The sequence below is a fragment of the Heptranchias perlo genome, chromosome 6 (genome assembly GCF_035084215.1).
Source record: "Heptranchias perlo isolate sHepPer1 chromosome 6, sHepPer1.hap1, whole genome shotgun sequence".
NCBI lineage: Eukaryota > Metazoa > Chordata > Chondrichthyes > Hexanchiformes > Hexanchidae > Heptranchias > Heptranchias perlo.
This window is the reverse complement of record NC_090330.1, coordinates 47,713,118-47,740,478: the sequence shown is the minus strand read 5'-3', so window position 1 is coordinate 47,740,478 and position 27,361 is coordinate 47,713,118. Positions and strand designations below refer to the sequence as shown.

General features: G+C 42.5%; 1 protein-coding gene across 8 annotated transcripts in view; it reads left to right on the top strand.

The window, feature by feature from the left end:
• The window catches only part of tenm4 (teneurin transmembrane protein 4), a 414,166-nt gene that overhangs the window by 324,591 nt on the left and 62,214 nt on the right, over positions 1-27,361 (top strand). For 5 of the 8 annotated variants that reach the window (XM_067986262.1, XM_067986259.1, XM_067986257.1 and 2 more), the window contains 3 exons: positions 2,875-2,895; positions 8,282-8,514; positions 11,190-11,344. In XM_067986262.1, the coding sequence (XP_067842363.1) occupies positions 2,875-2,895; positions 8,282-8,514; positions 11,190-11,344 (409 nt within the window). The remainder of the gene's footprint in view (positions 1-2,874; positions 2,896-8,281; positions 8,515-11,189; positions 11,345-27,361) is intronic. The other 3 variants (XM_067986263.1, XM_067986256.1, XM_067986261.1) reach the window with 1 other exon arrangement.

Sequence of the window (27,361 nt, the reverse complement as noted above, 5' to 3'; positions counted from 1 at the left end):
AGGAGGCTCAGGGCACTGAGCAGGAGGCCATATCCCATGAGGGTCTTCAGGGAACAATACTCTTCCTCAAAATGAGCGAAGATCAGTACATCCGTCGTGACGGACATTTGTCAACTGCTGCAGCCACAACTGCATCCTCAGAGCAGGGCAAGGGCAGCATTGCCTGTGGCTGTGAAGGTAACCGTGGCACTGAACTTTTACGGCTCTGGATCCTTTAAGGCCTCTGCTGACGATATGTGCAACATCTCGCAGTTTGCAGTGCACTGCTGCATAAGGGAGGTCACTGAGGCACTGTATGAGCTGCACAACAGGTTCATCGCATTCCCTTTTGACAGAGAGAAGCAGAACAAGCGAGCATGAGGGTTTGCTCACATTGTTGGCTTCCCCATGGTGCCACTAACTGCACATGCGTGCTCCACATCTCAACTCAGCCACCTTTATGAACAGAAAGGGGTTCCACTCCCTCAATGTGCAGCTGGTGTGCGACTACAGGCATCGCATCATGGAGGTCAATGCCCACTACCCTGGCAGCAGTCACGACGCTTTTATTATGCGGCAATCAAACATCCCAACTATCTTTGCACTTGCTCGGCAAGTTGAAGGCTGGCTACAGGGTGACAAGGGCTATCCCTTCATGAGGTGGCTCGTGACCCCGGTCAGGCACGCACGCACACTTGCAGAACAGACATACAACGAGAGCCATGCGGCCATACAGAACGTCGTCGAGCACATTATAGACCTCCTAAAGCAACACTTCCGCTGCCTGGACTTTTCTAATGGAGCCCTGCAGTACTCTGCTGAGAGGGTGTCAAGATTCGTCATTGCATGCTGCACGCTGCACAACCTCACCCTGATGAGGGAACAGCCCTTGCTGGCACCTCAACACACCTGGTGATCAGCTGGAGAACAGATTGATGGAGTGCTGTGACACCCTGGAAGCCCCGTTCCACAGTGGTACCCAAAGCCACTATAGCAGAAATCTGAGCTGCCATGGCAGCAGTCTGAACTGCCATAACAGCTGCCTGAGCTTCAACTGAAGCATGCAGACCTTTGATGACATCGGTCTGTGCTGCAATGGAAGCCGTGACATCAGTCATTAGATGCTGCATCATGGTGGATTCCACAGTGTGCAGATGGAGGTGACCACCCGTTCCATGTGGGAAAGGATGGGCTCCAAGCTCTGTGCAAAGCCCTGTGCCAAGTTGGAGCTGGACTCCTCCATGCCCCTTAACATTGTGCGCAGGCTTTCTGGCAGGCTTTCCAATGCACCAAGCATTTGGTGGTGTACGCCCATCAGCCTGGCCCGTTGAAGTCATCATCTGACGCCTCGGCAGCAGAACTAGTGTGTGACCTCACCCTCCAGTGAGCTGGCGTTCCCCCTGCCCCAGCTCGTGTGCACTTGTGCCTGATGTCTCACCACATGCAGATCCTTCCTCTAACCCAGCCAACCCAGCCTCTACACTACGCACAGTGTCGGCACCTGAGCTGGTGGCTGCGAATATCAGATTAAGTAATGGTGTAGCTTCATTATCACTGTCTTCCTCCTCGGACGGTGCCGGCTCCAGTTCTTGGGCACCTGCAATGACAAAGGGAGACGGGTTGAGTTGTGGAGCGGGGATAGAAGTGAGTAAGACGTGGGTGCTGGCACCAACTGCAGCACGTACGTCAGAAAAGATTGTGGGGTGAGGGAGTTGTGGGAAATGAGAAGGAGGATTAGGTACGCAGAGACCCCCTTTATCGGGACCTCCTCCACCACCAGTGGCCACGGTCGCAACAACATCCCACCCAATGACGCACAGCATGGTCTTCTCGAAGTGGGTGAGTACATGTAGGCATGCCTGTCCTCCCTCGGGTCTCTCGGTCTGCCGGCTGTTATGCGCCACCTTCTCCTGCAAGACAAAGGGAAGTGTGTCAGTGAGTGTTCTGCAATGTGTTTGGGTAATGTGCCTGTCATGGTCTATTAGCTGCCAGTGTGCGTGACCTGTGAGTGGTGGGTGTGTGGTTTGCAAGTGTGGTACTATGTGAGGATGAGATGCAACATGCGAAGTGCAGTGTTGCGTATGTATGGGCAGCGTTTGTTGGTGGGTGGGTGAGGGGAGGGGGTTGTCGTGCGTGGAGCAGTGCTGGGGTTGGTAGGATGTGCCACTCGACATTTGCATTCACTCACCTTGACCACTCGTGTCAAATCATTGAACTTTTTCCTGCACTGTATCCATGTACGTACTCCTGCCATTCACCTCCACGACCACTTCGTCCCATTGCCTCCACAGCTGGTGTCTGGAGGGTCTCCTGCCTCTCTGCGGGTACAGGATGGCTCTCCATTCCTGCATTCCCTCCACTTAGGCTTCCGGTGCCCTGTCAGAGAACCTCGGGGCAAGCTCTCTTGCCGCTCCAGCCATCCTGCACTGCACTGTGAATGCTGTTTGTACTTCTCTGTCTGTTTGTACAAATCTGTCTCTTCTAACTTCACAAGTTGCAAAAGTATATATCTTACTAGACCTGCGTTGTTGGGAGAGAGAATTAGCAGAGCGTTATCGTTAAGTAATGGAATAAACTTGACGTGCACCAGAAGTTAAAGAAAGTTAGTAATTCTGGTACCAGAGTAAACTGGTTTTTCAAATAAAGTACTTGTTTTGCGTGTGATATGATAAAATAGAGGGAGGCAAAATCAATGAAGGATGTTGAAAAGCGAACAGCTTTTATTTTTCAATCACCTCCCTTTTACATTTACCAAAGATTTGTTTAATCTCATGAACTTGAACTGATCTGTGGTAATCTGTCTTGGCTGTCAATTATCTTCTTGGATATTCACGATTTTCTCAAAAACTAATACTGAATCCTTTTTCTGTCTCTTCTGTACCTGTCTTCTGTCAGAAATAAAGATTTCAGGCACAGGTAAGGCAACAATATGTATTACTTAACTTTGTTGAATAATAGGGTTATTTGTTTTGCAAAAAACACTTTTATGCAGCAGTCAGGTCTGTGAAGTTAGTTGCATTTGTTACATTGTGATAGTGATAGGCAGAGTGGAACTCATGTCTGGTTAAGGGAGAAAATCAGATAATACTGCTGTATCCATCTGTCATTTGCAGCATCATTGGAAAATGAATATAAATGCAGCATTTCATACCACACTCTAGTGGCCTTGATGCCTTTGAAGGTCAAGGCATTCAGATATAAAGATAAAATAGTCTAGATAGAATCAAATGGAATAGTGCAGAGATGGGGATTTCAATTAATAACACCATTGTTATTCTCTCACAGTCAATACCCAGCAGTGTTTGGGGAGGGAGTTCAGCAGTGTTGGAGTCTGATTTGGTAAATATTTTATATCGTTGAAAGTTGTTAAGATTTTATTCTATCTTCATAAGAAAGCAACAAAAATACACATAAGAAAATATCTTAAATTGCAAATATTCTTGGGAAATCTTGTGAGGCAGTGCTGGAGTTCTAGTACAGTGAAAAGTTAAATTGAAACACTTCATACCATAAAAGCAAATGAATGGAAATAAGATGAGTGAGTGCCATCCCTGAAATAACATTTAATTTATGGTCTTTCTGCTGTCGGATGTTGGTGCAGAAAAAAATCAGGATTTCCATTTTGTTACACAAATTAGTCTCCATTTTTCATATAAAATGAAATGTTGTGCCTGGTGTAAAAATTTGGATGGCCAGGTGGTGAAGGATAGAATACCAGAGCCTAGTCTTCAGTTGCTTCCAAGCCTTTATTCTCAAAGATTCCCCTTACACATCATGCACCCCAAGAGAAGCTTCCTGTTATAAATGGATACAAGAGTCCCCAATTGATACGCACCACCTGAATACAATTAACACTAATTGTTATAAATCACATGGATACAATTAACACCTGATTCATTAAGATTGACACATCTGTCACCTCTTACCATCAAATGGTCAGCAAAACTGTCCATTCATTTTCTTCATTAGATGATGGTATACCTTAGATTTGAGAACCCTGATTTGGGAGCCAGTACACTTACAACATCAGTGTTGTCCATTAAAACGCCAATAAAACTAGCCACAAATGTGTCTACGGTGACACTCTTTTAGCCACATGCACTAATTTTAGTCGAAAATGCCTTACATACACTCACACAATACAGGTAAATGTACTTCACCTATGTACATTTATTTAACAAACATCTATCACCATTCAGTAACCAAGGAAGTTAAGTACTCACAATAATTAAAAAACACTCACACACTCTGCTTTTTGTCTTACCATTTTACCAACAAATGCATAAAGAGGTTAAAGTATACACTCATACGCTGTGCAAATATGAGTATTGAGATCAAATGCCCAATGATGGTGTCTATTACTCATTTTATATTTATTAATGCAACTCATCACGTGTGGCTAGTGGTTAACATATTGGACAACCCTGTACTACATGACAAGGTGGCCTGTATTAAGTTTTCCTCCCCTGAAATGAAACATTCATCTGATTTGCTAGCTGAAGACTAATGAAGCTCATCAGATGGAGGTGGGGACTGGGGAGAGGGAAAGGATCAGGCTCTGGCACTGGCTGTGTATAGAAGTTCACCACTAACACCAAATGGCTATTCTATTGTCCATAAGACAGCAAATATACCTTTTAAATATGTTAGTGTACCCTGTAAAATGGTTGTCAATGTGAGATAAAATTAAATTGTCTTCACATTGTGGACATCCTCAGATTTGCAGGAAACTCATGTTTTGAGAAATAGAGTGAGAAAAACACTACGGGAACCATCCTAAAATGTCCAATGTATCAGCCATGGCAGTGGTGCCGGGAGTAGAGAAAGTGATGGCAGGAACCCGGATGGCCAAGATGGCAGCAGGAGAAACGTCCTGAAACTTGCAGAGAATTCATCCTACGGACGTCCCCAGATTTGCATGAAACTATCTTTGTGGAGATATTGAGCATCCATAAACCATTCCAGTGCAATGGCCATGGTGGCTGCGGGTATTCAGAGGGGGAGGAGGGATCAAGCGGCGATGGTGATAGCCTCGAGGGTCACAAATAAATAAAATAAATCACAACATATATAAAAGAAAAAAAAATCCAAGAGACACCACAGCAGCCTCAGGCTTGTTCAAAAATCTAAACGGGAGGCTCGAGGGGAAGAGTGATAGCAGAATCAGGTATCGCGAGAGGCCCCACACCAGGTATAGAAAGTAGGCCACAGGAGAGCAAGCTAGGTGGTCCGAGGGCTGAAAATTAAAACTTCAACTCGATTATTTTAATTGTCCAAATAAAAGCTTAGAGGAGGGAAGGTTCAAAACATTAAAAGTCCATATAACTGTACAGTAACACCTATTGTGTGTGACATCAGGCTGGATGAATCTGTGCTAACTAAGGTATGACACATTTTAACATTGACACTTCTGTCACAGTGCCACCTACAGATGTAATTGGTAGTATAATGGATTTGCCCATAGGGGCAAAGTTCCCATAAAAGTTTTCAATGAAATCCATGCCCCATATCTAGTTGATCGCCCATGGAATTGGACATGGGGAATCAAGACTGTGCAGTCTTCAAGTCAAGGAAGGTTAGAGAGTGGAGGATCATTGGACCAGGACCAAGGTAGGACTGCAGAAATAGATGGGCAAAAATAGGACAGATGGGAAGGTAGAACAGGGTGGGGTGGAGGGGGATGGTAGAGCATTGTTGGGTTGAAATAGAGGCTGACAGGGTAGCAAAAGACAAAGGTAGTGCAGGATTAGAGGGTCGGGGTAGAAGAAAGTTAGACCATAGAAGGAGTGTTCTTGGTCTTTGGGCAGGGGGTGGAGGTGAGTTGGTGAGGGGAGAGAATTGAAGATTGCTGGAGGATGTCATAGTGGGTTTGGAGGCTGAAGTGAGCAGCTGCACTGTTGGAACCAGTGACAAAAGTACATTAAGGAGGGAAGGGGAGAGGAATGAGGAGGAGATGGAGAGGGGGGGAAGAGACGGGGGAGTGGGAAAAGGATGAGGAGAGGGGAAGAGGTTGGAGAGAGGGGAGAGAAGGGGAAGAGGACAAGGGAGGAGAGTAGTGGGTAGAAGTTGAGAGGAATGGCAGTCGAAAATAAAAATGGAACTCCGAAAAATGAATTAAATAAAAAGAGGAATTTATGATTTTAAAACAGATTTACTCAGAATGGGGAGAAACAGAACTAATGGTGGGGAAATAGAAATTAAATGAATTGAGGATAAAGTTGACAAAATTAACTAAACAAAGATGTGGGGGTTAATAAATTGAAAGGGCTTTGGATATCAGAAGCATTAATTAAATAAAGACCGCAGCTTCAGTCAACAAAATTAAAGAAAGATTGGGCCTTCACTGAGGAAAATTAATGAAATATAGAGTCTGGCCTGAAGGAGCAACAGGAGATGTGTAGAGGGACACTCGTGCATAAAGCATGTCAGCTGGTTAGCCAAAAACTGAGTAGAAGGCAATAGGAGCAGGAGGAGTACTGGCTAATCAGAGCCATCAGAATTAAAGATCTGCGGGGGAGTCAGAGAGGTACACTGGAGGGAGGCAATCAGTGGAGGCAAGAAATGGGCCACAGGTCAAATGGGGTGAGTAACTGCAGATACACAGCAGGCCAGTGGTCATAGAATCATAGAAATCATAGAAAGTTTATGGCACAGAAGGAGGCCATTCGGTCCATCGTGTCAGCACCGGCCGAAAATGAATCTCCCAGCCTAATCCCACTTTCCAGCACTTGATACGTAGCCCTGTAGGTTACAGCACTTCAAGTGCATATCCAAGTACTTTTTAAATGTGATGAGGCTTTCTGCCTCTACCACCCTTTCAGGCTGTGAGTTCCAGACCCTCCCCACCCTCTGGGTGAAAACATTTTTCCTCAGCTCTTCTCGAATCCTTCAACCAATCACTTTAAATCGATGCCCCCTGGTTATTGACCTCACTGCTAAGGGAACTAGGTCCTTCCTGTCCACTCTATCTAGGCCCTTCATAATTTTATACACCTCAATTAAATCACCGCTCAGCCTCCTCTGTTCCAAAGAAAACAACCCCAGCCTATCCAATCTTTCCTCATAGCTAAAATTCTCCAGTCCTGGCAACATTCTCGTAAATCTCCTCTGTACCCTCTCTAGTGCAATTACATCCTTCCTGTAATGTGGTGGCCAGAACTATACGCAGTACTCAAGCTGTGGCCTAACTAGTGTTTTATACAGTTCTAGCATCACCTCCCTGCTCTTATATTCTATGCCTTGGCTAATAAAGGAAATTATCCTGTATGCCTTCTTTACCACCTCATCTATCTGTCCTGCTACCTTCAGGGATCTGTGGACATGCACTCCAAGGATCCTCACTTCCACTACACCTCTCAGTATCCTCTCATTTATTGTGTTTTCCATTGCCTTGTTTGCCCTCCCCAATGCATTACCTCACACTTCTCCAGATTGAATTCCATTTGCCACTTTTCTGCTCACCTGACCAGTCCATTGATATCTTCCTGCAGTCTACAGCTTTCCTCCTCACTATCAACAACACAGCCAATTTTTGAATCACCTGCAAACTTCTTAATCATGCCCCCTACATTTAAGTCCAAATCATTATATATACCACAAAGAGCAAGGGACCTAGTACTGAGCCCTGCGGAACTCCACTGGAAACAGCCTTCTAGTCACAAAAACACCAGTCGACCATTACCCTTTGCTTCCTGCCACCGAGCCAATTTTGGATCCAACTTGCCACTTTCCTTGGATCCCATGGGCTTGTACCTTTTTGACCAGTCTGCCATATGGGACCTTGTCAAAAGCCTTGCTAAAATCCATGCAGACTACATCAAACGCATTACCCTCATCGACCCTCCTTGTTACCTCCTCAAAAAATCCAATTAAGTTAGTTAGTCACGACCTTCCCTTAACAAATCCATGCTGACTGTCTTTGATTAAGCTGTGCCTTTCTAAGTGACGGTTTATCCTGTCCCTCAGAATTGATTTCAATAATGTGCCCACCACCGAGGTTAGACTGACTGGCCTGTATTTGCTCGGTCTATCTCTTTCTCCCTTTTTAAACAACGGTACAATATTAGAAGTCCTCCAATCCTCCGGCACCACACCTGAATCCAGGGAGGATTGGAAATCCTTGGTCAATAGGAGCGAGTGCAGAATTGTTGAAGGAGAGAGGAGAAGGGCAGACCATGCCCTAATTGGGAGCCACAGCACAAACAGCTTTAACAAAATTCAAATCTACAAGTAAATATAAAAATGATCCATTTTAATGTAGAGTTAATCTAAAGCTTAAAATCTGTTTTTATCTTTTTTTTAGTAACAGCCCAGCACATAAATACTACCTCTCTGTGGATGCTGTGTCAGGATCACTGTATCTGTCTGATACAAACAGCAGACGTGTCTATAAAATGAAATCCCTCGCTGGAGTCAAGGACATCACTAAGAATGCTGTGGTAGTTGCTGGGACAGGAGATCAATGCCTTCCTTTTGATGAAGCTCGATGTGGCGATGGTGGAAAAGGGATTGAAGCCACTCTAACTAGTCCAAGAGGTATAGTCTGCAGCCAATTAGTTATTTCAACTTTATTTGTTTTAATGGTTTTGGCCATCAGTACCAGTTTAGTAGATATTCTTGCCTTTAAATCGAAAGTGAGTTAAAAGCACACTCAAGGGCCTGTAGCCATCCCCAGCAACAGTACATCAGTTTTGAAGATTACCACTAAGATTGCAGTTATACGACCATTCTGAGATGTAACCATAGAGTGCAGCCAGCAGGGCTCAATTGATACCAAGGGATGCTCTGGTTGCAACTCATACTTTGCCTGTCAGGAGAGAGCTCTGTGTATATGTACTTACTGGTGTACATGGAGCTTTGCACTTCAAAGCAACTTCTTTTTAATGTTAGAAGATAGTAGGCAGCAATAATCACTTTCTCATAACATTATAGAAACTGAATAACTAAGTTTACAAAATGCCCAGGAGACCAGGGACTCAAGTTCACTCACACTGGAATTATAGAAAGACCTTGCTTTTGTGTAGCAACTTTCACATCCTCAGAATGTTGCAAATGCAGCAGCCAATTTGCACACACGGTCCCACGAATAGCAAATGAGATAAATTACCAATTATTCTGTTTTGGGTGAGGGATTAATGCTGGCGAAGATACCAAGAGAACTCCCTGCTCTTTGCATAGTGCCATGGGATCTTTTACATCTGTCTGAACAGACAGCTGAGGCCTCATTTTAACATTCACAAGAGGGCATCGCCAACAAAACCAGCACTCCCTTAGTTCCTTACAAATGAGCTAGATGATATGCTCATGTCATGGAGTGGGGCTTGAATCCATGACTTTCTGATGCAGAGATCAAATTACGACCAGTCTCTATAATGTAGACAAAAGCAAAATACTGCGGATGATGGAAATCTGAAATAAAAACAGAAAATGCTGGAAATGCTCAGCAGGTCAGGAAGAATCTGTGGCGAGAGAAACAGAATTAGCATTTCAGGTTGATGAACTTTCGTCAGAACTGGAAGAAGTTAAAGATTTAACAGTTTATAAGCAAGTACAGAGCCTGTGAAAGAAGGTGGGGGGGAGGGGTGGTAGGGGAGGGGACGAAAGAACAAAGGTGAATGTCTGTGATAGGTGGAGGGCAGGACTTATTAAATGACAAAAGGGATGATGGTGTATGGTAATGGGACGAGTGGAGAAACAAAAGATGGGTCTAGAGGAGCTGCAAATGGCAATGACAGAACCCATTACCAGCACCTGCTGTCTGAAAAAATGGGAGCAGTGGTTATGATCTGAAGTTGTTGAAGTCAGTGTTGAATCCGGAAGGTTTTTAAGTGTCTCATCGATAGATGAGGTGCTGTTCCTCGAGCTTCCGTTCTTTCATCTTTATGTCAATACATAGCTGAAACCATTGTGTGTCATCATGAAAGTGACAGTATTACTGCAACCATAGGCTCGTTGAACTAACGGCAAATTAGCTGGCTGGATGACATGTTGGCTTGGCAGTAAAAAGGCAAGGCAAAAATGATGATAAATGGGGAAAAAACTGTATGGGTGGCAGTGACTTGTGAAGTTCCACAGGAGCTTACACTACTTATAAATGTTATAGAGAATGCTGTTTCTAATAATGCTGTGAAATTTGATGATAAGCCAGATCCTATTCTAAAGGAGATTTGGAGCATTCAAAGGGACCTGGATAAAATAACCAGATGCAGAAAGGAATATAGTGTGCATTTTGGGACATCCTGCAGTCAAAAAAAGCATTGAAGCATTAGTGACGTTTCAGGAAAGAGCAAGAAGATTGATGATAGAAATAATATCCACAGTATTTTAAAATAATGAGAGACATGGATGTATTCAGATTATTAAATTTAAACCCTGATAGCAAAATCAGAGGACAAGAATGTGAAATGAACAAACTTGAAGTTAGATGAAACATTAGAAGGCATTTCTTTCTCACGGAGAAAAAAGTTAATCCAACATCAAATAATTCCATCAACAAGGAGCTGGATAACAATCTCTTGAAGAATGAAATTGAAGATCATATGGATAAATACAGATGATTAAATACCCTACACTTCAAAGTGATTGTTGTGCTACTAAACCCATGAAGATGTCACCTCCAGAAATCTTTTTAAAATCTTATCTGTGGCCTGTTGCCTCTCACAGGCATTAAACAGGTTGGTTTGATACTGTGATAAGGCAAATTATATTCTGTCTATAAAGGGAATGGATTGAGTGATCTTTTCTCATTTCCTATTTTCTTATTATGTATGTGGTCAGAATTGGTTTTGGACGAATACATTTCCACTGAAACCATCAGATGAGTAGTATATGTATCAAAATAAAACTCTGTTAGTTTTTACTAGTTAATGCAGTGGTTTTCAAACATTTCTGTATGCAGGAACCTTCAGCAAATATCAACACACTCCATAGGACCACCTGTCCTAATTTCCAAAAGATAGTGACAGCTGCAAAAAGACAAACATTGCTATCATTGCAGAAAGTATTTTATTAAGATATCAACCAACAGAACGAATCTGCTACTACATTAACAAACACAGAAAATTACAGAAATCTGATGACTTTGAGGAGCCCTTGCAATCCCCTTACAGTTTGAAACCTTATGGCTTAATCAACATAAATCTTGCATAAGGCATGAGCTTGAACCTTTATTTAATAGCTCTGTTGGACTATTCTTCGTTTTTCTTCACCAGGTATAACTATTGATAAATTTGGTCTGATATACTTTGTGGATGGAACCATGATTCGCCGAATTGATCAGAATGGAATCATCTCCTCTGTGATTGGTTCTAATGACCTAACATCAGCACGACCTCTCAGTTGTGACTCAGTGATGGATATTTCCCAGGTAATATACTTGTCGTACAGTGGAATCCTGCCAAGCAAATAACCCGTTTACAGTATTGTTTCATTGTTTATGGAAAAATTTAAGACAAATGATGGGGGTTAGTATTAACTAAAAGATAAGCACCAGAAACTTCCAGGTTCTCCCAATCGTCCACCGCAACTTTGGTGTAAACCCCATAGAAATGGAGTAAATGGCTATTTATCTGTTTCTCTGGGTTTTCCATCAGTCTTGTGCTGAAGTTACAGCAGATGATCGACACAACCCCTGTGGAAATTCCACTCCAAGCTGTCCAGTGGCTAGAAATTCCTCCATGCATTATGTTTGTCTCATGCATAAAGTCATAGTGAGTACATGATTTTGGACCTTGGGTTAATGGAACAAATGGAGAAATGTCTAGCCACTCAGATACTCTGAGTTTGAGGTGGTGATTTTTTATCAGTTAATTTTACGTAAACTACTTGTAGGTCTGTAACCTGGATTTTAAACTTGCATTTAGGATAATAACTAATAAGTTTTAAATGGAAGTAAAGTTTGTAAACCTCCAAGTAATACAAGGACAAGTGATATGACAGAAACCACTTTTGAGAGGAAATTAAAGCATCATAAATAGAAATGCTGGAATAATATTCACCTAAAAGAGCTTCCTATCAAGATTATAATTTTAGGCGGTGTATCATGTTTTTCATGTTCCTATAACCTGCAAACAAAATCAAGTTCTTTAATAAAATATCTTAATTTACATGTACAGTATTTGAGCAAATTCAACACTAATATTCATCGCAAGCACAGTAGCTGCAGGCTCTGTGGTTAACTGTATTAGTTTTAAATCATTGTCATACATCAGTGTTTTCTTTCTGGATGTACCCTGAACAAAGAATTATCACAGTCTAATCAATCTGGAGTAGGGATTTTGTTAATTCACAAATATAATGATGTACTTCAGCGTAGTCCAGTACTGTGTACTGACTATGAATTATATTTCAACAGAAAGGGAATATTGTCCAGTTTACATGATCTTGATGACTGCTGAAGTATCCTAGATGGAGTACTTTCCTACGTTTATTGATGTCAGGAGTGAATCCCTGAAAATATTTCACCATCAGCAAAGAAAAGTTTTTAACATTGACTTAACATGGTCTTAACTGACCAACAGCAAAATTCATCCCAGATATTTGAAGCTAATTGCAGCACTGAAATGGTATGTAAGTGCCACGATTTGCTGCAAATGTCTGACCCTGGAGGGATTGTGCAAGTAGGTCTCTTGTATTGGAAGAAGTGAGAGCACAAGAGGGTGACAATCACATGGCACAATATAGTTTTTCTATCTTCTCACATTTCCCTTTCTTCCAAAAATAAATTGGTCTTATTTTGGTACCTTGTTGTTTGCCCTTTAGTTCTAATTACCATAAAATGGGTTCTCTACACAAATACATTGGGAGTAATTTTAATCCCCAAGAACGGGTTGGTTGCGGGCGGGTGGGAGGTTAAAGCAGCAGCATTTTGGAGCGGGACTGCATCCTGGCTCCAACACACCCACTGTGATGCACAAGCACCACAGAAACCCAGAAGTCCCTTCCCCACTTAAAGCCGACGCCCCGATATTTAAAGACCCAATTCAGGTAGTTGAAACACTCTAGGTACTTAACTTTTTGTGGATTCTGCAACAGAAATGGATTTAACTGCTCCTAACGTGTCTCCCATGGCTTCTGCAACACACCATTGAAATGGAGGCGAGTTGCAGCCAAAGCTCATTTGGCCCTTTAAACCAGTTATTGACACATCGCAGTAAAAGGTGAGACATTGCAGCTGGACACGCGGTTCTCTCAGATAAACATTTGGCTGGGAGTTCTTTGTGTTTAGACTGAGACTTTTTGTAGCCCCTCAAACTGACAAGATCAGGATGGGGGGTGCGCAATGGATCTACTCTACAGTACATCTGAGGAGGAGAAGGAAAACGAAGATGGGGAACCCATCACCAGAGCAGTTGCGCACATTGCTGCCAGGGATGCCCTCATCTCTCACAGGTTCTCACAATGAGACGTGCAAATTGAAGTCTTTGAAATACTCAGACCACCTGGAACAACCACCACCACCAACGCCCACCCCACCTCCACCCCCCCCCCCCCCGCCCCCCGCCTCCCTTTGCACAAAACAGTCCTTCAACCACGCATCCATCTATTGCACATGCACCCAATGGGTGGCATCTTGTCTTAGCATTCATGATGAAGCACATGAAAGGGCAAATTCACAAAACAGACTCAATAATGGCCAAGATGTGGCAGTGGCGGTGATAATAATTACATTTAATGTGCCATCAGAAAAAAATATAAAAATTAACAACATGACGCGGTTTGTCAACCCCAGGTTATGCATACCCTTGGTGAATTACAATTGCTTAGCCTTTCTCTTTCTACTGCTTCTACGTGGTGCATCCCCTGTGGCTTCAGCAGAGGTAGTAGCAGGTTACTCAGATCCCTGTCCTGACTGCTGAGATGCTCTTTTTTTTTTATTCGTTCACGGGATGTGGGCGTCACTGGCGAGGCCAGCATTTATTGCTCATTCCCAATTGCCCTCGAGAAGGTGGTGGTGAGCCGCCTTCTTGAACCGCTGCAGTCCGTGTGGTGACGGTTCTCCCACAGTGCTGTTAGGAAGGGAGTTCCAGGATTTTGACCCAGCGACAATGAAGGAACGGCGATATATTTCCAAGTCGGGATGGTGTGTGACTTGGAGGGGAACGTGCAGGTGGTGTTGTTCCCATGCGCCTGCTGCCCTTGTCCTTCTAGGTGGTAGAGGTCGCGGGTTTGGGAGGTGCTGTCGAAGAAGCCTTGGCGAGTTGCTGCAGTGCATCCTGTGGATGGTACACAGTGCAGCCACAGTGCGCCGGTGGTGAAGGGAGTGAATGTTTAGGGTGGTGGATGGGGTGCCAATCAAGCGGGCTGCTTTATCTTGGATGGTGTCGAGCTTCTTGAGTGTTGTTGGAGCTGCACTCATCCAGGCAAGTGGAGAGTATTCCATCACACTCCTGACTTGTGCCTTGTAGATGGTGGAAAGGCTTTGGGGAGTCAGGAGCTGAGTCACTCGCCGCAGAATACCCAGCCTCTGACCTGCTCTTGTAGCCACAGTATTTATATGGCTGGTCCAGTTAAGTTTCTGGTCAATGGTGACCCCCAGGATGTTGATGGTTGGGGATTCGGCGATGGTAATGCCATTGAATGTCAAGGGGAGGTGGTTAGACTCTCTCATGTTGGAGATGGTCATTGCCTGGCACTTATCTGGCGCGAATGTTACTTGGTGTTGGAGCCCGTGAGGGCCCCACCAAAGACTGCTCCACCTGCACCTGTGCAGGGGCAGGCTCGGCCTTCGGGAGAGGAGGCAGCATTGCGGGTACTGGTTGAGGAGGGGGCAATGGGTGAGACGTGGGAGCGCTTTGAGCGGAGTCCCCAATTCTATTTCCCCTTTCACCATCATCCCTCTCTCGGGCCAGTGCAACATCACTGCCACCACTCTGCTGGGCAGCAGGTTGGTGAGCAGATGTGCCGCTTCGTAAGTCCATGGCTAAAGTATCTGTCTGCCTGTTTAAGGCGGCAGACATGTTGGCATCCAGAGTCTGCATGGCCATTGTCATGGTCTGCATGGACTCATTAGAGAGCCGTGCTTGAAGATCAATGGAGGCTAGCATTCTCTCCATCGCAGACATTCCCGCACTTACATGAGCCACCAATCCACCAGTGATGGAGTTGGACTCCTCCCTCCTCTCTGCTATTGTGGAGAGTGTGCGTGGCACTTTTTCCATTATCACTCTAAGTTTCTGCTGCACCTCTATCATTCTCCTTCTCAACGATGGCTCCCGGGGTTAAGCATCTATGTCCAGCTGAGCAGAGCTTGGAGAGGAGTGTGCCCCCTGACATGGACTCTCCACAGCTGCCCCTGCCACCAGGGTCTGCTCGTGCTCACTTGTGAGTGGTGAATCACCAGGTGACAACCCAACTAACTTGTCTAACAGGAAGTGCGAGTATCAATGCTGGTGTATGTCTGGATGTACTGTGATGGTGCACCCTCAAATGGAATGAGCACCTCTGAGGAATCGCTTTCTTCCATTTCTGCTTATTCTTCATGAATGAGTGAAGGGCCTGGAAGACAACAGAAAGCAATATTAATGATTCATTACAAAAGTGACAATCTTTCCAATAGCCATACTGAGGTCTGGCACAGTTCACTCATTGATAAAATCAATTCATCATGTGTGTGAAAGGTGTTAAAGTTCTGTCATCAGCCATCTGCGGGCTGCCAGTCTCTCCATCTCTGATGGAAAGGCATGCGATGGTCCGACTTATTTCCATGCCCTCCTCTTCCACATCAGTCACCTCCACTATTTGGTAGATCACCTCCAGTTCTGCTCCTCTCTCTTGCGTTTTGCGTTCTCTTCTAAAAGGAGAGACAGAACAGACCTGTGAGTGACTGAAAGTGACGTATTCACCCGATTATTGCATTGCTTTGGGTGAGGCTGACCATGAAGGAGATGCATCAGAGGGTTACTATCAGATCGATACATCACATTGCAACAGGATTTGGGTGAGTGGCAGTGGTGGGTGAATAAATGGGCAGTTGAGGAAGTGCATAGAAAGTGAAGGATGGTTGCTGCAGCTGACACTTAAGTGGGTGTGAGGAGTTATGTGATGGAGTAGGCGTGCCAACGCAGAGGGACGGGTTAGGGGGGTGGTGGGCGTTGAACAACACAGGATGTGGGTGTATCAGCAACTGTACACACTTCTCCTGACCTGGTTAGGTCATTTAAACACTTCCTGCACTGAACCCAAGATCTGGGCTCTGTGCTCCTGCTGCTCACCTCTTCTGCCACCTCTAGCCAAGCATTTTTGGTTACAGAGCCAGGTTTCTTCCTGCCATCCATTGGAAACATTACCTCCCTCCTGGCTCTGACATCAGTAGTACATCCAGCAGTACATCCAGGGAGGCATCATTAAATCCTTTGCTTTCCTGGACTCCATTTCTCCTTTCTCCTTCAAAATCCATTCATGGACTGATCCTTTAAATAGTGGGCTTTAAATCGTGACATTCAGGTGTGCAGTATGCCTGCTGCGCAGCTTGGAGACGCGAAACCCGGAAGCAAAGGTAATTGACTGCAATCGAGATACAATGGCAGATTTAAACACGCTCACTTTGCCTCCGGGTTCCCCACACGCAAATCCACCCACCTGCTGACTTCCCGCCGCCATGCTAAAATCATGGCTATAGTCTTCCATTACACAAGACACTATTATACTGCTCTCTTACAATCATTTCTCTTCCACAACCAGTATCTGTCCAGAACTATGTTCTGCAGAGCACTCAAGTACCGAATGAACAGTTGCAAAGACTTTGTGCTACGGTTGTTGCACCACTTTTGCATTATTGCAGACTCTACATATAATCTTTGTTCTAACCAATGATCAGAAATGTTGAAGACCCAATGTACATTCATTGTATATATCAATTTTTTGCACTGACGTTACATGGAAAGTGTTAAAGATTTCCATATAGTTGTTTATGTTCTTTCATTCATACGGTTGGACCAGAACGTAAAATCCTTTTGAGCATCAAGCATTAGAAAACCCTTAGAGGCATCTGGTAACCTTTGACCTTTCATTTGTGCCATTATTAATATGTCGTACAATTCCATAAGGGTTAAAAGCTTCAAAGCTTTTTTGCTTGGTAACATTGAATTCTTCTCAGCTCACATCATCATACAGTCAGTTCCGTTTAAGTGAACACCTGACAAATGAATAGGTCTGCTGAGTAAATAGAATATGAAAACTCTTGAGTCCTTTTTTATTTACGGCTCATAATATTTCCTCCTGATTTCCTTTCAAATCTCCACAATTAGACTGTTCACTATTTTCTTTATGATTGTTACAGTTAGAAAACATTTTGACTTTCAAACAAAATGCAGTGGATTAAAACTAAGATGTTGCAGTCTGTTTATCCTTTACCAGTGCATACCTCACATAGCAGATAGGGTTGCCAACCCTCCAGGATTGTCCTGAAGTCTCCAGGAATTAAAAGATTAATCTCCTGGATAGTGCTGTGATCAACCTGGGAAAAAAATCATAGTGGCATTCAGATTTTTTTTTCATTTTCTTGGCACGCTTTTGCTTACTAGTTTTAAAAATATCGGAGATGAGAACAAAAGCTGCTTGACTGGGTGGGGCGGTTGGATGCAGGAGGTCATGTAATGAAACCTCAAGGGTATACATCCAACCAGAGTTTATAACCCTAATTGCAACCCAGACACTATGAGCTCAATTTTCAAAGTAAAAAACAGGTGGGTTGGGGACTCGAGGCATTGAAAATTGCGATCATTTCAGACCCGCCTCCAACCCGCCCATTTCCGGTTTTCACTCCCAGGAGATGGTTCGGGTCATAAAACCATTCAAGGCGGCTTTAGGCCTCCATTTTTCTCGAATTCTTGATTTCAACCCCGGGGGGGGGCGCGGGGTGGGGGGTGCCGGGATTACCCCTCGTGAAAGGAGGCGAGAAGTGCCGAGACTAACAGGTAGGTGCCTAGAAAGGCACAGCTTGTGGGCCCAGAGGAGCAGGAGTGCTTTCCCCAGACTCAACTAGCTTACCTGCACCGACCCCCCCAACGGTCGCAGACACCTGACTTCCGATCGCGGACCTCCGACCCCCAGTTGCGGACCTCCGACTCCCAATCACGGACCTCCGATCCCCGATCGTGGACCTCCACCCCCGATCGTGAACATCCGACCTCGCTCCTCCCCCCGCGACCCCTGACCACGTTCCCCCAACCCCCGACCCCATTCCTCCCCCACCGACCTCCGTCCCTGATCCCCGACCCCGATCCCCCGACCCTGATCCTCTCCCGCCAACTCCCTCCCTCCCACCCCCGACCCCGATCCTCCCACCCACTCCAATCCTCCCACCCCCGATCCTCCCACTCTGACCCTCCACCTCAATAATCATGGACCCCCCGTGATAAACCCCGATCCCAACCCCCCCCACCCCGTGACTGACCCCCAATCCCATCCCCTATGACTCAGGACCCCGTGCCAACCTATGCTCACCTGTGCCAACCTATGCCCCCGTGCTCACCCATGCCTCCCTCCCATCTAACAAACAAAGACTTACCTGAAGATGTCCTCTCCCGAGCTGGTCTCCCATCCGACTGAGAACAGCCTGTCAATCAGGCTGTCAGTCGGACGGAAAACTGACAAAAAATAAATAAAAGACGTCCTTACCTCAAAATCGTAAAGATGTCCGGGAAACCCGTACTAATGAGTTTCCCGACCTCAATTTGACCCCCCGCCCTCTTCCTGGCTCGGTTTTTAAATTGAGCCCCATATGTTTGTTTGCACTGTTGGCTTAATGTGTATATGCGTTATTTAATTTTTTTTTAATATAGTTTCTGGCCAGTGTGCCATTCTGTAAACAAAATGCATAAACACATCATGTGATTATAAAATAGAAATTAGACAACTTGTGTAAGTAAAATACCTTTTACTTTTAACTATTCAAGTCCTTAATCAAAAAGTTATAAGGTGGTTTATTCAAAGCATAATGGCTTTATTAAGAAGTTATAACAAGTAACAAAGAGATTAAAATACAAGAGTACAATTAAGCGTGCTGGTGAAATCGATATAACCTGATAAAGTTGATCATGTAACAAGGACCTCGGAGTGTGCACCCCCCAGAGTCCTAATCAATGGGCAGTCCAGACGTGCCCCTGAGAACATTTTGATTAGTTACCAAAAAGCACCTCACTTATATACTTTTTAAAGACAATTTGTTCTGTATGAGCTTCCCATCAATCATCCTCTCTGTCTCAAAAGGGGCCGGCTATCAGCCCTACTCCCTGATGCATTCCACTGGTGGCACTAACAACCCTCTATTGATGAGCCCTTATCTTCACTCCAAGCATAATAAACCTCCGGATAACTCCCTTGTGCATTCCACTACCACCTCCCTAGTGATTAGTGGCCTCGAGGAGGGTACTAAACTCCATTTTCGAGGAAATCATAACAAGGCGATTGTTGATTCCCTTTTACTACTCCACAGACAAGGCCATGAAGATGGCACCACTTGCTCATTAGCCGACAGAGGCCTTCTCTTTCACCAGGTCGTAAAAAGCTTGTTTTGATAAAGACGGACAGCCCTTCTCTGTTCACACCAACACAGCTAAACTAACATGTATTTTGCTTTAACACAATGTTTACAATAACATAGAAAGCTTGTATAGTGCTTTTCTTACATCCCCTCCTGTTGAGCCTAGTGGAGAAATCTTTTAGGCTCATCCCTCTTTCCCATCTTTAGTTCACAGCTTGGCAGCGCACTACGTCCATTTGCTTATTCAGCTGTTTATCCATTAGGGATACTGCATGAAGCATTATGATAGCAATTACAATTAAAACAAACTGAGCAAGGATTAAGACTTATGAGAGAATTCTAGCCGAAGGGTGTTGTCCTACATACTATGCTGTTTCCCACCATGCATGATTCAAAAGGGTAGATGTTCCCTTTGCAAGATTAGCATTGCGTTGTTTCTTTTCAGTCTTTCAATCTTAACCTCCACCAGCCCCGGGTAACCTCACACGGCCTTATCGAACATTCTCATCTTGTCGGCATCACGTACCTATCTGAGCCATTTGCTCTCCTGGTCTAAGTGGGCTGTGGACTTCCAACTGTCCCAATGGTTCTAATTTTTATACTATTCGGCTATTGGGGCTGCATGTACGCATCTCTTGTCTTCTCTCTTAGCCGTAAATTATCTCACTCCCATGCTTACTCTTTACACCCTCGTGTCCACCAGCACCACCCTCTTGCTAAGTGCCCAGATGTTACGTGGGATGGGATAATTTACTATGCCCAGTTTAAACCGTATTCTTACATCTCCAACCTTTGAACCTGAATGAAACCACTCTGGGTCTATTTTCACCTTACCCCATAACTTTCTTCTTGGTCATGTCTAAGATCACCTTGAGTTACATTTTATTAACTTAGATACTCATCGAAACATGCATATTGCTTCTAAGTTTCATTTGGTTAATACAGAAACCTACAGTGTATCATAATACCAAGAAATCATGGACTTAAGAGATTCTCCAGCTCTCCTTTTTCTGATATCCATCTTGTGGATATTTTCCTAAGTATTATTTCTCCCAATTTCATTGTTAACTGAAAGGAAACTAACCTTGAATTTTGGAAATCCAAATTTCTATGTCCCTCTTTACTTCAATTTCAATCCCTCTGATTGGTACCAGTGTTTCCTGATTGTTTCATTAATTAGTCGGTTTCTCTATGGAGCATGTGTCAGTGTCTTGCTTAAAAGGTTTTCTCACTCTCCTGGGCCACATTAACCATTTCATGTCGTGCTGCTGTTAAGTGAGCATGTCTGAGATCCGTTCTTCAGTGCATCTTCTTCATACTAGTTGCCTCACGTGCAACACATCGTTGGATATTAACTTTCCGCTGACCAGTCTCTCTTTCCTTATGGTATTTCTGAAAGTGTTTTCCATGGCACATGTCACATGTCCAGTAAGATTCAATCCTGTAAGAGGAACTGTTCCGTTTAAAGTGGTTCCAATAGCTGTCCAGGCTGTAGTCCTTTGTAATCATGTTCTTCATCCTGGTCTCCATTTCCAATGAAGGCAACATACATTTGTACCTTTCATGTTCACTGTAGCCATTCTTGGGCTTTCAGGTTATCTTATCAAAAAGATCGGAGGGTGGGGGGTTGGGTGTCTGGAGGTCTTTGCTTATCTCCCCCTGCATGATCTCAGGTTGTGGCCAGGCTAACAAGTGCAAGGACACAAAAAGCTCCAAGAGAAAGCTATCAATTTACTATTCTCAACGACACTTTCCTGACTTTCACTAGATTGTTCATTTATACCAGATTGATATCTTTTGGTAAATCATGCCCAGGTCAATGACTTTAGAGAAATTCCCATTTGGTGGTGTAATTTCTCTGTTTCTATCTAATATCCTCAATCACTTTCTCTCATCTAATTTTACACATCCCATTATATTACCATTCATGAGCCCTGGAGGAACTTTACTGTCCAATACAATATTTACAGTCGAGTAAATATCCCAATACCTTTTTTGTTTATTTTACTTAAATTCTTCTTGAATCACTTTTCATTATCCCAATTTAAGTGCACTGACAGGACTTGTCAATGTACAATTTTATTCTCCCCCCAAAAAAATTCTTCCTTGATGCACAGCATTGGATAGGAACCATTTAGACTGGACTTCTTTTATTTTAAAATAAAATTTGATTATCCCCTTAAACTACAGGTAAATTTTCCAATTTGAGTGCTTGAACATCAACTTGTGTCAATTTGTCTTATCAAATCCAATTTCAGAAACAAATTACGTCCAGGCTTTGTGGTTTTCCAGTGGAGACAGAAGTGCTTGTAATTACTTTTGGATGTAACTCCCATATCTCCCGCCCTCGAGCACTCTGTTTTGAAAGACAATAAATGGGTTAAAGCAAAACAAATCAAAACGTTTTCAAAAGAGAAAAAACAGCTTGAATCCAGGCTGATGATTGCTTTTCCTTCTCTATGTAATTTTGAAATATCGAAATCCAAGTCTTAAGTCTTAGTCCAAAACATCACCGTACTGTGACATTTGATATCTGCCGATGTCTGTAGATGAGTCTTAAATTCTTAACACCACTGGATCGTTTCCTGCACCAACATTTCTTCAGCAAAGGTTGCTCCGTAACTTTGCAAAGCGGTTTTATGTCCAAGAACTACTCTTGGTAATCCTGCACCATCAACACTCATCGGTCATGAAAACCATGGACCATTAAAAGGAGCACAGAAAATCCATTGTGGCTCTTCATGAGAGCCCAAGGGGTTAATTTATTAATTCATTTTTTTCAAAGGAATAATCCCTTTACCCGAAACAAATCCAGAAAAACAAAACATGAGAGAGACTGCCTAGCTTCTCTGTCTTATCTCTCTCTGTCTCTCTGGAGCTCACAGCTTGTCTGAAATTAATCCTCTCTCTCCCACACACAGATGTACATGGGACAGCTGACTTTGGAATTTCCAACTCCAAGTCCTTCTCTTTGTGTTTTTAATTTCCTGAAATAAGGAGGATTCAGAATGTTCGAACTCCCAATCCTCATCCCATGTTATTAAAGGCTCATAGCCTGGGAATGCCCTTCTGGAGTCGGTGGAGGCAGTATCGTCCGACTCAACTTGCACATTGTCATTGTCCATAAGCCATAAAATGTTTATAGGGACGATGGTACGTATCATTTCAGTCGCCTGTCCTTGCCACTTCTTTATCTGGTTAATATGTACCCACCTATCCTTTTATCAGTCTAAATTTCGTACACTTTATTACTCAATTTGTGTATTATGGAGAAGGGTCCTTCAAATTTCTTTGCCCACTTTTCTGTGACATTGTTCAGTTTCTCCATCACCTTATCCCCCACTTTAAACCCTTTATATGAGGACCGAACTTGTGCCGGCATTTATTATCGTGGCCAATTGATAGGGCAGAACTTGGGTAAACTTGTCCATGGTCAGACTCTCATGTTGGTGCCTTGAGAGGATGTCAACTAACCTAATTTAATCATAGGGTCCTCACCATGGAGCCCTGAAGAAAGGAGGTGTTTCACTTCGAACTTCACAAAATCATTGTTTTTATCAAGAGACAACAAAACTTTTCATACAATATCTGCTCTTTCCACTTTCAGAAAGCTGTGACTCCATCAGATTGAAATACTGGAAGCTCCAAAGGTGTCAGACCAACTTCTAAAAAACTAGTATAGTCCAAATACTTAACTTCAGCAATACAGAAATAAGGGTTAATTACTTGTTGCTTGTCAAAACTTGAAGGGGTGGGGGAGGAGTCAGTCAAAATAACACAAAGCGCTTCGAAGAAGTTCAAATTAATTTATAACCAGAGAACATCCTGCAACTGTAACTTGTAATTCTTTAAAGCTGCATCTTATCTTTTTTTTAACAATTAAATCTCATTTTGTCAATTATTTCAAATAAATGCAAAGGTTGTTGCTTGGTGAATTAAAAGCAGATGTCGGCGTCCTTTGAAGGGGTTAACTTTTCATCAGAAACAAAACAACGGAGCCCAATATTAGACACACGCAGCATTTCCCTTCGTTCATTTTAGTTTTTAGTTAGTCCAGTTTCTAAATGTAGTTTCGAATTGTTTCTTAAGTTTTATAATTTGCTGTCCTTGCCATAACACAACTATAGCTTTCCAATTCATTTTTCTCCACATCTTTTCATGGGTATGATCTTAACCAACTCTCCAAACTGTTTGAGTTTTCCTGCTTTTTCTATCAAGGAGACACGAGATGTCCTTTATTTAATCTGTTACGTTTTTCGGTCACTTTTTTTCCTGATCACAGCCAATCACAAGATAAAAAGGTGCTGTCAGAGCAAGGAGCTATCACATTATAGTACAATCAAGATGATTATCCCAAAATTACCAAAATTGATGCCCTGTACCAGATAAGAAGATATTGTTCTTCGAATTACAGTTACACACAACATTAACTCATTACTCATCAATTCACACTCACCAATACTCAATACAACTTCAATCAGATCAATTCACTCACCAATAATCAACACAACTTCAATCAGATCAATTCACACTCACCAATACTCAATACAACTTCAATCAGATCAATTCACTCACCAATAATCAACACATCTTCAATCAGATCAATTCACTCACCAATAATCAACACAACTTCAATCAGATCAATTCACACCCACCAATAATCAACACAACTTCAATCAGATCAATTCACACTCATCAAAAATCAACACAACTTCAATCAGATCAATTCACACCCACCAATCAATCAATCACAACTTCACAATCACCACATAATCAACACAACTTCAATCAATCAGATTCACACTCATCAAAAATCAACACTAACTTCAATCAGATCAATTCACACTCACCAATAATCAACACATCAACATCAACTCAGATCAATCATTCAATCACACTCACCAATACTCAACACTACAACTCAGATCAATCAATCACACTCACCAATAATCAACACACACTTCAACATCAGATCAATCACACTCCCAATCACAACTACTCAACTCACTCACAGCAATCACCCACCATACTCAATACAACTTCAATCAGATCAATCACACTCACCAATAATCAACACAACTTCAATCAGATCAATTCACACCCACCCAATAATCAACACAACTTCAATCACATCAATTCACACCCACCAATACTCAACTACAACTTCAATCAGATCAATTCACACCCACCAATAATCAACACAACTTCAAGATCAATCTCACACTCACCAATACTCAACACAATCAATCAATTCACACCACCATACTCAACACAACTCATCAGATCAATTCACACTCACCAATACTCAACACAACTTCAATCAGATCAATTCACACTCACCAATACTCAACACAACTTCAATCAGATCAATTCACACTCACCAATAATCAACACAACTTCAATCAGATCAATTCACACTCACCAATACTCAACACAACTTCAATCAAATCAATTCACACTCACCAATAATCAATACAACTTCAATCAGATCAATTCACACCCACCAATAATCAACACAACTTCAATCAGATCAATTCACACCCACCAATAATCAACACAACTTGAATCAGATCAATTCACACTCACCAATAATCAACACAACTTCAATCAGATCAATTCACACTCACCAATAATCAACACAACTTCAATCAGATCAATTCACACTCACCAATAATCAACACAACTCCAATCAGATCAATTCACACTCACCAATAATCAACACAACTTCAATCAAATCAATTCACATTCACCAATAATCAACACAACTCCAATCACATCAATTCACACTCACCAATACTCAACACAACTTCAATCAGACCAATTCACACCCACCAATAATCAACACAACTTCAATCAGATCAATTCACACTCACCAATAATCAACACAACTTCAATCAGATCAATTCACACTCACCAATAATCAACACAACTTCAATCAGATCAATTCACACTCACCAATAATCAACACAACTTCAATCAGATCAATTCACACTCACCAATACTCAATACAACTTCAATCAGATCAATTCACACTCACCAATACTCAATACTACAATCAGATCAATTCACACTCACCAATAATCAACACAACTTCAATCAGATCAATTCACACTCACCATTAATCAACACAACTTCAATCAGATCAATTCACACCCACCAATAATCAACACAACTCCAATCAGATCAATTCACACTCACCAATACTCAATACAACTTCAATCAGATCAATTCACTCTCACCAATAATCAACACAACTTCAATCAGATCAATTCACTCTCACCAATAATCAACACAACTTCAATCAGATCAATTCACACTCACCAATAATCAACACAACTTCAATCAGATCAATTCACACCCACCAATAATCAACACAACTTCAATCACATCAATTCACACCCACCAATACTCAATACAACTTCAATCAGATCAATTCACACGCACCAATAATCAACACAACTTCAATCAGATCAATTCACACCCACCAATAATCAACACAACTTCAATCAGATCAATTCACACTCACCAATACTCAACACAACTTCAATCAGATCAATTTCAATTCACACTCACCAATACTCAACACAACTTCAATCAGATCAATTCACACTCACCAATACTCAACACAACTTCAATCAGATCAATTCACACTCACCAATAATCAACACAACTTCAATCAGATCAATTCACACTCACCAATACTCAACACAACTTCAATCAAATCAATTCACACTCACCAATAATCAATACAACTTCAATCAGATCAATTCACACCCACCAATAATCAACACAACTTCAATCAGATCAATTCACACTCACCAATACTCAACACAACTTCAATCAGATCAATTCACACCCACCAATAATCAACACAACTTCAATCAGATCAATTCACACTCACCAATAATCAACACAACTTCAATCAGATCAATTCACACTCACCAATAATCAATACAACTTCAATCAGATCAATTCACACCCACCAATACTCAACACAACTTCAATCAGATCAATTCACACTCACCAATAATCAATACAACTTCAATCAGATCAATTCACTCACCAATAATCAACACATCTTCAATCAGATCAATTCACTCACCAATAATCAACACAACTTCAATCAGATCAATTCACACCCACCAATAATCAACACAACTTCAATCAGATCAATTCACACTCATCAAAAATCAACACAACTTCAATCAGATCAATTCACACCCACCAATAATCAACACAACTTCAATCAGATCAATTCACACTCACCAATAATCAACACAACTTCAATCAGATCAATTCACACTCATCAAAAATCAACACAACTTCAATCAGATCAATTCACACTCACCAATAATCAACACAACTTCAATCAGATCAATTCACACTCATCAATACTCAACACAACTTCAATCAGATCGATTCACACTCACCAATAATCAACACAACTTCAATCAGATCAATTCACACTCACCAATACTCAACACAACTTCAATCAGATCAATTCACACCCACCAATACTCAATACAACTTCAATCAGATCAATTCACACTCACCAATAATCAACACAACTTCAATCAGATCAATTCACACCCACCAATAATCAACACAACTTCAATCACATCAATTCACACCCACCAATACTCAATACAACTTCAATCAGATCAATTCACACTCACCAATAATCAACACAACTTCAATCAGATCAATTCACACCCACCAATAATCAACACAACTTCAATCAGATCAATTCACACTCACCAATACTCAACACAACTTCAATCAGATCAATTCACACTCACCAATACTCAACACAACTTCAATCAGATCAATTCACACTCACCAATACTCAACACAACTTCAATCAGATCAATTCACACTCACCAATACTCAACACAACTT